General features: G+C 42.1%; 1 protein-coding gene across 1 annotated transcript; it reads right to left on the bottom strand.

The window, feature by feature from the left end:
* Nucleotides 1-4,771: 4,771 nt before the first annotated feature.
* Nucleotides 4,772-11,841, bottom strand: LOC123982023. The gene is made up of 3 exons (XM_046067345.1): nt 11,713-11,841; nt 10,364-10,418; nt 4,772-7,053 (listed from the first exon to the last, which is right to left on the bottom strand). The coding sequence occupies exons 2-3, from the start codon at nt 10,369-10,371 to the stop codon at nt 5,430-5,432; spliced, it is 1,632 nt and encodes a 543-aa protein (XP_045923301.1). The 5' UTR covers nt 10,372-10,418; nt 11,713-11,841; the 3' UTR covers nt 4,772-5,429.
* Nucleotides 11,842-11,916: the final 75 nt, after the last annotated feature.

The following is an 11,916-nucleotide window of genomic DNA, read 5'->3' as shown; positions in this document are numbered from 1 at the left end:
AGGTCTGGGGTCACAGTCAAAGACCCCCAGCTTCAAAAGTTTTTCAGATGAACCTGCCTTCCAGCCCTTTTTCCAGACGGACGTATGAACAGGGCTGCAAACTCACCTGTACCACTCCAGGTACATCTGTCACCACACTCCACCATGGAGGATCGGATCAACAGCATTGTTTGGCGATCGTACACCCATGCAGTACACACTGTGGTGTCCGAACAATAATGCTGCGATGATGTGTTGAGAAGAAATCCGTTTGACACTGTTCTTAATCATAAAAGTTTATTACATCAAAGATATCCAACGAAGGTTAAAGTCAAGGTCAACTGGACTTGGTTGAAGATACTGGAAGACGTTTCGTCCCTCATCCAAAGGACTTCTTCAGTTCTGACTGACTGGCAGAGAAACTCAGCTATTTAACCTCAGTGGGGTCGTTATCCCGGGTCAGCGATACTGCTGGTTCGTTAGTGTTCCTTGTTGCTGTGACGACAGTCGTTACAGTCGTTAAGACTACCTGTGGCCAAGACTGAACGACCATCGTTGGTGTCTTCACCTGAGGCCAATAGGTTACGTTTGTTGAGTTTCCTGGGAAGTGATGAAAGGACAGCATTGTAAGTGGGGGATAAGTGGTGGCGTAGACCCCCTCCTCTGTTCAATGACGGCTTCTCCACCCTGGTGTAGATGCTTCCTTGACACCTCTTTCAAACCATCCATCTTCTCTGTCTTTGGATGAGGGACGAAACGTCTTCCAGTATCTTCAACCAAGTCCAGTTGCCCTTGACTTTAACCTTTGTTGGATAACTATGACCTGGATGACTGAGAACCTTCATAGACAATGTTACATCAAAGAGTTCAGCATCAATTACAAGTTCTGCAGCAGCTTGGAGAGTGACCCAGCGCGATGGCCACTCTGTCTCTCTGTACATCAAACATAGCTTATATAGGATATGTTTAGGTATCTGTTAGGTACCAGAGAAGGGTGTAAGTCTGCAAAGTAAAAGGTCAAACCCATAGAAGGGTACAGCAGTGTCGCGGTGGCAGCCCGGCTGTTGGTGAGTGTCCTGTTTCTCCTTTCCCTCACATTCTGGTTTCTCCTGTGCCCTCTCTCTCTCTCTCTCTCTGTGCTCTCTCCCTCTCTGCTCCAGAGCCCGGCTGGCTACCCACACCTGCACCTCGTCAACCTCCATCCCCAGCTGCCGCACCTGCCAGCCATCAGCCTCATCACGGCCAGTATTTCTACCCAGGCTTTCCACTCCATCCTTGCTCGATCGTCGCAGCTCCTGACCTGGTGTTGCCGCTTCGTTCTGGCTTTTTCCCTTTGCTTCACGTCCCCGTTACGTACTAACCCTGTCTTTCTGTTTCCTCCTGCCAGGTTCACTCACCTCTGCCTCCCAGCTCGGCCAGCCGGGCTAGCTCGCCTACCTCCTCCTCTCGCCACCTCCACGACTCCCTCCGGCTTCCCCTCTTGCACCCCGCCTGGTCCCCAGTCTCCGCGTCCTCTCCTCCCCGTCTGCCAGCCTCCCTCAAGCCTCCAGCCTAAGCGCCTTCCGCTCCTCCAGCTACTCGGTTCCCCGCGTCCTCGTCTGCCTCTCCCCCTCTTTCCACCTGTCCCCTCCTCGAACCCCTTTTTCCTCAATAAACCACTTTTTTCAAACGCTCAGCGTTGCGTTTGGGTCCGTTCTGTCTCCCACCGTTACACAGCACTATTCTGAGGTACCAAAACAAGGGGTTAGAGGTCAAATTCTATAGAAGGGTTCAGTCCCTACATAACCACCAATCACTACTCTCCCCGTAGAAGGTCACTGACCCTCTGTCCTGCTGCTACAGTGCTATTTTGGACTGTTATGAGTCAAATGCACAAATATTGGATACCACAACATCTGTTGACAAACTTAATAGCAATATAGCGCAGGAAACAAACAAAACGAGTCGGGACAAAGAATCAGCTGCAGCGGCGAAGCCAAACACAGTCGCCATGCCGGAACCGGAATATGTGAGTCTTTAATATTCATATGTAGTTGGTTGAACAGTTGTTCTTTTTACAGACTGTGTTCTGTGTTTGTGTTAGGATTCAGACACAAATTCTCTTACTAATGATAACAAAACCTCTGTACAGTAAAGAAATTAGATATGTTTTCATAAGGACCTGAGACATGAGGAGCATGTCAACAAATAAGCAGTGGTGACTATCTTGATTCTTCAACAGACTTGAGTCTGTCCTCAAAAGACTTCAGACTCGACTCGGACTCAAGGTGCGGGACTTGTGAACGATGTTTCTTTTTAGAAAACGTCTGATGAGCGTGCTGTTATTCCTTCCCTCCGTTACCTATAACCTGCCTACGTAACACGTAGCATCTGCTGCGCGCAGCCACACGTGAGAGAGGACAACAAACAGCGGCAGCTGCTGAGCCATTTATCATAAACTTTGGCTTTAAAACTTCATACAAGACTCAAACAAAGAAGCACTGAGCGCAAAATAGGTTAGTAACCTGAGGTTAGTGAACATGTTTAGCTCAGCATTGGCCACCAGCATTGGTTAGCTTGCTTCTTGCTTTAGCAACGACCTTCTTGAATGTAGCAGGTGATACAACATTCATTATAACAACAAGAGACTTGAGACTTGGGCCCTGTTTCAGAAAGCAGGTTCAACAAACTCTGACCTGAACCTGGGTTGACCAAGTCTGAGCTGTCTAACTCAGAGTTTCTGGTTTCAGAACAGGTGTTTAAAGGAGTTCACTCTGAGTATGTTGAGCCTGATGGAAGCGTGTGCGTGGGAAAGCCTCATCAATGGAGCTCCGATACTATGATTCACCAAGGCAACGGGTAAAATAAAGGGCGAGCCTCCATTTTAATCGGGTGGAGCTAGAAATATGAATGCTGCCAACGCGGACCATGATTGTCTCTAAAACGCAGGAGTGGAGGATCAATGCGTTAACGATATTACATTTTATACAGTGTTGCTCATTCATTATTTACTAGACTGGGATTTCCTTAATATCGACAGTCTGAATGAGGAAATGTCAGACACCCGGACTCTGTGTCAAACACACAAACCATTAACACACAGTTATGAGTCAATTTTAAAGGGGATAGCTTATTATAAAATACTGGATTATATTTTAACATGCTAGTAGATTTTTACATTTTCTCTGACCAACCATGATATTATATCAAATATTAAGTAGTGTTGTGTCGTTCAAAGAACGTTTTGTTCATAAGACCTAATCGTGTGTATGACTCGGGAGGAACGGGTTGTCTCAGTGAGTGATTCGTTCATTTTCACGCATGCGTGAAGGATCTTGAACTCTTGCGTTCACTCGTCACACGGCAGCTGCATGGGCTCCTTCAGCACAGCAAACAGAACTGATTAGTTCACGACTCTCAACTGTGGGTCTCTGGGGTTGAGTTGACTCGTCCAGCGCTCACATGGGTCCTCCTCAGTCCTTCGTTCATTCTGCAGGCTGAGTTACTGTCAGCGCCGGAGAATGAGGGGCAGGTCGGCTGTCAGGTAACAGTTACTGGACTGACATTATATAGCTATTTTGTTAATTATGTAACATTTAATAAAGCATAACGTTATTACAGCGCAGTGATGTTGCGCTAAGTTATAGTTTTAACACAGCCGCACCGTAATTTTAGTCCTGCTAGTGTTTACAGCTAACAGCTGATGAGTTGTTCTGGGTCCACTTCAGAGCCCTGACCGGGTTCTACCTGGAGCCGAATTACCTCCGAGGTCGTCTCCTCTCCAAAACAAACAGACCCGGTCATTAAAACATTAAAACACAGCCACATAGCAGCGTTAGCGTTAGCCCTGTGGTGTGTTTACAGCTAACAGCTGATCCAGGTCCGCCAGAGAACGCAACATAACTTTTACTTTTTATTTCCCAACAGATCCGTGCTGTTGTTTCACAGCTCCTGACTGGTGAACAACCTGCAGTGTTTGAGAGCGATGTGCTCATGTGTGTTTCTCTGTCTGCAGAATCAGGACCTGATGTGGCCCATTCTGCGTCCAGACCTGCCAAACTGCTGCTTTATATAATGTGTTAATATTTCTCTGTTCCTCTCTCTGTGCTGGAGTTCTTTAAGAACTTGGTGGCTCGATCCAGATTATTATTAAATTGGCTGAATTTTAATAAGGGTGTGTTTATTCATATAGTGTATCAAGCTTATTACTTCAGTATATTTACTGCAAACCTGATATTAATATTTTACTCATGGATAGGGACTTTAGGCTGCTGTATGAATGAGCACTTTAGAGATAATGATAGAAATTATATACATAGCCCTTTTTGTGGCTGGTCTGGTTGTATACTCAGGAAAGATTGTGAAAATGGAAGGATTTATTCAGGTTTATTTATTTCTGTGGTTTTCTACATGGTTTGAATTTGGTTGTGGGCCCAGGGGGGTTGATATAATGATGATATACAGTAATGAAGAGGTGAATTTGTGCATTATACTTTGTCAAATAAAGCAAGCCAGGCAGCCCTCTGTGTTTGAGAACGGCGCTGTTTTTTAATCGCCCACTAGAGGGCTGCAGCGCCACAATAACCAGCCTAGTTCAAATGAACCAAATGACTCAAAAAAAGATTAGTTCATTTTAATGAACGAGATTTGGTGACTCGAGTCTTTTAAAAGAGTCGAACTTGCCATCAATAATAAGTTGAAATGTTTATTTATATGTTACAAGCTGAACCAAAAAGGATTCTGTTCAGGCTTCAGAGTTCAGAGAAACACCAGAAACAACTTGAAAACAATAAAGCTCAATAAGTGAAACTGATAAACGTCATAGTTTTTAATCAGAGCTGCAGTGAACATAGTACAAGTTAGGGAACTCCAGACTGAGAAGCTCAAAACTTTCCAGCTTTCCAGCTCAATAAAAATGCAGTTCTCAGTTAAATCTTTGATGGTACGTGGTTTTAAATTATTAAGAAAAGTTGAATGCTGAATCTAAATAGATTTTTAACGGACATAGATTCAATACATGCTTTAACAGACAATATGTAAATGATTGATCTCCACAAAACATTAAATTGAGGAGAAACAGAAACACACTGGATCAAAGTCAACTGGTCAAAAACAAAACTTTGAACATATTTAAAGAAGCAAGAAAGTTGATGACTGATTCCGTTTTGGTAAACCTCTCACCAGATGGAATTAATAGAACACTTGTGTGACTTTTAACATTTTGTTTCCTACGTTATCATCAGTTTGAACCACACACCAGATGAACTGTAAATACCAGACTAAATGTTGAATGTGTTGTGCTTTTCAAAATCTGTTGACAGTGGAGTCGCAGTGTTAGATAATGATAGCATCTATTATATCTCTCCATCAGCTTAACCTCCACTCCGTTTTATGAGGTGAGAAACTGTCCACCCTGCTAAAGAAAGGACACACTACTTCCTTGTTTAATGTGAACATGATTAATAAGGAGTCTAGACCTCGGTGCCCTTCTTGTCATCATTCTTTCTTTTAAACAATTTGGAAAAATTATCACCAGCATACTTCTTCCCAATCTGGACAACTTTACTGACTCGACTTTTCATCTCTTCCAGTTTCTGGACCTTCTCTGTGTCTCCTTTCTCATTCATCTTCTCAATCAGGAAGTCCAAGTGGACATAAGTGGACAGTGAATCAACATTAAGGGCGATCTGATCCAGTTCGACAACATGCTGGTAGGCCTCATCCAGACACTTTTCCTTTTCAGCTTCAAGTCTATTAATCTCTTTTTGAAGATTATCCAAAAGGCTTGTTGTCTCCTCACATCCTGCTTTACCTCTTTCATACTTCTCTTTCATGTCTTTCAGGGTCTTCTGAACTTTCCTTGTCTTGGTCACATAGATCCACTTTTCTTTCACATGATCTGATACAGGACACTTCCTGGTACATGAAGTGCAGCGACCACCTTTCATGACCTCACAGTGTTCAGGATACCAGGACACAGTGCATCCAGGATAGTGACAGTTCTCCTCACAGACTGTACAGCAGACAGCTCCTTCATAAAAAAACAACCCCCACATCCCACCTTCAATTCTTTCTTTGTCTTTGTAGACCTCATCAACTTCTACAGTGAATTCTTCATTTCTCTTCATCTCTTCTTCATGTTTCTTCAGAGCTTCCTGAATCGGTTGGATTTCTTTCTGTTTTTGTTCAGTGAACTTAAATCTCTCTTGCAGGGTATGGATGCAGGCTGTCAGTCTGATTCGCTCGTTCAGAACCTGCACAGTTGTCTCCAGCTTTTGAGGAACACTTCTGTCCAGAAACTCTGTGAACTGACTCATTCCTCTGGTTGTTATTTTATCTGCATGTTGAAGGTCTTCTATGTCGTCTGTCCTGCCTTCATCCTGGCAGTTATCAAACAGGAAGTAAACAGGCTGATTCTTTTCATTTCTGGCACATTTAATATTTGCATCTTCGAGAGCTTTCAGAACATTTTTAGGAGTTCTTCCGTTTGAGTGTGTGATGAGAGCAACAATGTTCTTCTCCATGTCTTTTCCAAACAGAGACGCCACTGAATCAAAGATGTATGTCTGTCGGTCACTCAGTCGATTCTCAGTTGCTTTCAGCACCAGACCCACTGCATTAACCTCATGAACTCCATCTTTTGAGCGGAACAAGTCTAATAATCTTTGACCAACAATAACATCTTGTTCAGTTCCTCTGGTGCTTCCATATCCAGGAGTATCGATGATGGTCAGAGAGTAGGGCAGAGTTTCACCTTCAAAACCAAAGACCTGGTACACGATCACATCTGATGTCTGACTCTGTGACTGACTTCTCTTCTCCTCCTCTACGATCTTAAACCAGACATCGTCCTCCCACTTCACTCCCATGGCGTAGTTGACCAGAGTGTTGATCAGAGTAGATTTTCCTGCTCCTGTTTCCCCCACAAGCAAGATGGTTTTGTTTATCTTGTTCAAATTTCTTTTCCCAAGAGTTCTTCTTCTTAGATTTACTATCTTATCTTCTTTTGGTGTCAGCTGGTAGACAGTAGGAGATCCCGAATGTTTCAGAACTTTGCAGGTGATGTGGCCATATTTGGATGAGATGTTAGTGTTCCTGTAGAAAAGTAAAGACATGAGCTCAAAAACTACTAGCTACAACTAGCACTTTTTAATAACTACACACTATAAAGCATTAGTTAAGTATTAGTAAATACGGAATTCATCATTTATAAAGCATTGTTCATACATTATTACATCTGTAATGTGCTTAATAATTGTATTTTCATACTTTATACATGATCAGTTAACTATTTATAAATTAAGTATTATTTTAATGACAAACCATTTATATATGAGTTGTTAAAGGTTCATAAGATCATTTGGAAAGAGTAAGAAAATTATTACATAACTGCCTGTTTTTTTTATACTTTCCTGAGAAAGAACATAAACAATCTCAGCATAACTCGTAAATCTACCAGTGGCAAAGCCCAAAGGATGCAAGCTAATGTTACTGGAGCCTCACCGTTACAGGCCTGGTACCGTTTCTCTGAACTCCTCATCAAAACTCTACCAGAGATCTGCTGTGATGGGACCAGCAAAGGGTTACTTGGATGGTCTGCTGATCAACTGCTAACTTGACATGACATGTAATTATTTAGAAATGGTCTAGTAGTGCGTGTTCATAGATATCTTATAATACTTAATACTGCAATTCATTATTAATTCTGGTAGTTACTGATGGTTGGTAAAGTATTTTGCGTGACCTTGTTAAGCATTTACAAATAAAATTAAAGGCAATAGATCTTCTCTAACATTTGTTAATGTATTTCATGATTAATTCAGGTAGTTAAGTACTTTGTGTGAGCTCATCTAAAGTGAGGACTATACAAATGATATAGAAGGAAACTGATGTGGGAGAATTGCCAGCAAAAAAAACATTATTAACATACATAAAAAAGCTTTCTTATAGTCTAAAAATTAGTTTAGTAATTACATTCTTGTTTGGGGACATCAGACTAGCCACAAGTGAAAATTAAACTGTTTTGTTACAAAAGGAAATTCCACTGCTGCTGTTGAAAGATCACAGATAAGCAAAACAATCTGGGAAGTGTGTACGGTCATGAGTGAATGTTCCAGGCAGGAATCCAGAGTTGTGAATAACAGGAAAGAGCTCTGAGAGTTGCCAAAACATTATCTTATAAGGGACGACGGATAAAGCTGTTCTTTTTTTACCTAACAATGAGTTAAGCTGCTGCGCAGTTTGTCTGCCATTTTTTAGGACGTGGCATTTTCAGGGGTTATAAAAAATCTATTTGGGGAGAGGCAGGCAGTTCCCTTTGTGAGCCAGAGATGGGGGGAACTCTTTGACTGATAGGTGAAAATGTCCTTTAAATAAAACTACATTCTTTAATTGCTTTGCCTCCAAAGGATCTTATCTAATCTCTAATCTAATTTTTTAATCAGTCTAATTGATTGTTTATTAATTTCTCTGAGGGAAACAAAAATACCACCACGTGGACACAACATAAAGTGATAAAGAACATATTATATATATTACAAAATGCCTTTCAGCCATTCATTCATAAAAAAACACATCAACAACACAAGAGACTATTGCTGCATAAACTGTGCAACTGTTGATATAAAATGAACCATCTACAACCCAACTCGTTCTCACTCCCAAGTCCTCACATATGGACCAATGGTCAAGACCCCTTGTTGTCACTTTATGGCGCACTTGGGAGCCCCTCAGCGTCATAGTTGAACGTACTGGTGAAAGCCCTGTAGCATAGTTTTTGAATGCTAAAGACAGGTGTAGAATATTTAACACAGTGTAGCACTTTAGCTAACTTAACAACCTAGGCTGTGAGAAGTAGTGTAGGGGAGAGAAATAGCAAATGATGGCATTCAAAAATCCTGAGTGATAGTTTTTTACACTTAAGACTGGACTTCCAGGCCCATGTGATGCTGTTTTTCCAACTGCATCTTAGCCGCCTCTCTCTGTTCATCCTCGGTGTGGTCTGGTGCTAAAGTGAGCGAACACTGCAGGGAGATTACTGGATGCGCTGAGGCTCAAAATAGCGCTGCGTTAAGGTCCATATTTTTTATGTGGGCTACAGTCTAAGGTAAGAAGACGAGCAGCTTGACCAGAAACTGGACCTTCACAATATTGAGGTTTTTTTATTCGTTTGCATATGGAATGCAAGTAACGTTCCATTTCAAAACGTTATTCACTAGTTTTATTTTGAAAGTCTAACCGGACCTCTCTGCACTCTGTGCGTTCAATGCTGCTTAAACATTACTGGACTGTGCCTGTAAAATATCCACCGCGACTTCTAAGTTCATTTCAGTTTTCACCGAAGTAAGTCTGTGCGAGTAAAAACCACATAAGACAACCGCTATATATATATACATATATTTATCATTGATGAGCTGGTAGTTATAGATGATCTGTCTCAGAGATACGGTACTGGGCCTGTAACAGTGAGGCTTTTCCATGCCACCAGTCCATGCAGTCTTAAGTGTAATTTATACTTCTGCGTCGAATCAACGGCAAAGCCTCTGCCTGGTCCCGTACCCTACGCCGTCACCTAGGCCATAGCCTGATGTGCACCTCCTCAAAAATGTAACTAGATGTCGAGGCGACGCAGACCGTAAGTACTGTCATTGGTCGGCTGGGTAGCCTCGCAATGCCTCCGAACTGACAGGAAGTGCCTGTACTATGAAGTAACTTTTACTAGCGGCCAATATATTTGACTGTCACAACCCGAGCGAAATGACTCGTTTCACTATCAGAATGTGATCCATTCTGTTGATAACATTTTAAAAAGCTACACCTGCTGTACGTTTAAAATTTTACCCCCATTCATGTTAGCGGCGCGCTAAACCAGAAGTTAGCCTGCTTGGCCGGCAAAAGTCAAAACAGTGGACGCTGTACGCTACCGCCAACTAGTGTTTGGGTTTGTAATTGCAGATTGACGGACAGACGGATGCACAAGTATAGATGCCTGGCTATGTGCGTAGCCTACGCCGTAGCTACACACGTAGATCCTATGCAGAGCATAAATCAAGCCTAGCATCCTTTGGGCTTTGCCACTGGTAGATTTACGAGTTATGCTGAGATTGTTTATGGTGACACATGAGACCAGTTCATTTAAATAACAAACACTGTATATTGTGTTACTGGTCGTAATAACAACACAATAAGCAAGTCTTAGTAGTTGAGACACCTGAATGTATGCTGTATGTATTTCTAACATAATAATTCTAACATGGTATTTTGCTGGAGAGCAGCCATGGTATATGCAGGACCTGACCAGATGTACATTACTTGGCTGTAAATTAAATGCAAACTATCCTTCACTTTGTGTCAACTTCATCCATTACATATGTCTACTGTGTTGTAAAAACTTAGTTTTACTCACGTTGCCATGGTAACAGCTTGACAGGAGCTTGAGGTTGCAGCAGCTTATTGGTTCTCTGGATGAAACAAAAACAAGTCAGTGACCTCCTGTCAGCTGTGCTGCTGTTATCAGCAGCTGTCAGTAGATACTGGAGCATAACTGAAAGAAAGACGTCCCTGGATGAAATGTGACTTTCTCATCTGATCCCAAGTAATTACATTCCGACATTTTTACATGTGATCAAAGAAGTAAGGGAGACGGAGTTCTGGTTTATGTAAAAGTCCAAGAAATCACCCCTTGCTTAGAGATAAGAAATATGAAAAGCTTGTGTTGAACCTCAGTCTTGGTACAGTGGTCTATCCTTTGTCCATTGATGTTTACCTGCACATAAATAACATAAATCTTCCCAATCTGGCTCCACCATGGCTAACTAAAGGTTGTCTGTCTTCTTCATGTCCGTCCTTGACTATTGAGATCTTCTGTGTTTTCATGCTGCCCCATCAACACTTCAGCAGTTAAACCCTGTGTATCTCAGTTAGTGCTGGGCAACGATTAAGATTTTTAAATGCCATTAATAGCATGATTCTCTTGTGATTAATCGCATTGTAATGCGTAAAATTGAGTGTATTGTGCACTTTTAATTTGTAGCGGTCGTCTTGTGTGGTTCACACTCGCACAGAAATCGGTTAAAACCTTGAAATGACGTTACAAGTCGCGGTGGATATTTTACAAACACAGACCAGGTAATGTTAAAGCAACATTGGGAAAATATGGAAAAAAGATGACAACGTAGTCTGCTGAAGCCTCCCTCCACTGCTTGTTTGGGTGGGTGATTTGCCCCCTCCTGTGACCCATGGTTTGACTGGATGTGTATTCAGAGCCAGTGAGCAACGGACTTTCAAAATAATAATAAAAACTGCGTTAATGTAAGATAAAATATGTCGGCGTTAATTAATGAATGTGTTAACACAATAATAACATGTTAACGTGCCCAGCCCTCGCATGAAATGGCAATTTCATGTTTTAACCAACATAAAGCTCTGCTGCTGAAGTTTCAAAACTACCTCACATCTACTTATGTTAACAGCTTTAACTCCAAGCTTGGCTGCTATCCCAGCACCCGCCGTGGTGCCCGGTCTGGTGTGAATAGCCATGCATATTCAGCAGTAATATATCAGCAAAGGTAATGCCCGACACAAAGTAAAGTTTAATAATCTGATCCTAACTGGGAGCCGCTGAGTGGAGACAGACAGCCCTGGGTCAGAAGGAATGGAAGAAGACAAGTATTGCGAGACAAACAAAAAATATTCTTGACCTAATACCTAGTTATTTTAAAGGTTTTTATGATTGCTGTTTTAAAGTGTTCTTACCTGTTGGCTTCACAGAGATCTCTGATGCTGAGACAGAGCAGAGATCAGTTTATATACTGTATCAGCAGAGAGGGTGGACGCCCTGTGGTCACATGATTTCACAGAAACAGTCTCAGAGACAGGTAGCAGAGATCAGTTTGTATCAGCAGAGAGGGTGGACGCCCTGTGGTCACATGATTTCACAGAAACAGTCTCAGAGACAGG

The sequence above is a fragment of the Micropterus dolomieu genome, linkage group LG13 (assembly GCF_021292245.1).
Source record: "Micropterus dolomieu isolate WLL.071019.BEF.003 ecotype Adirondacks linkage group LG13, ASM2129224v1, whole genome shotgun sequence".
In the NCBI taxonomy this organism is placed as follows: domain Eukaryota; kingdom Metazoa; phylum Chordata; class Actinopteri; order Centrarchiformes; family Centrarchidae; genus Micropterus; species Micropterus dolomieu.
The sequence above is the reverse complement of the archived record's forward strand: the minus strand, read 5'-3'. Positions and strand labels throughout refer to the sequence as shown.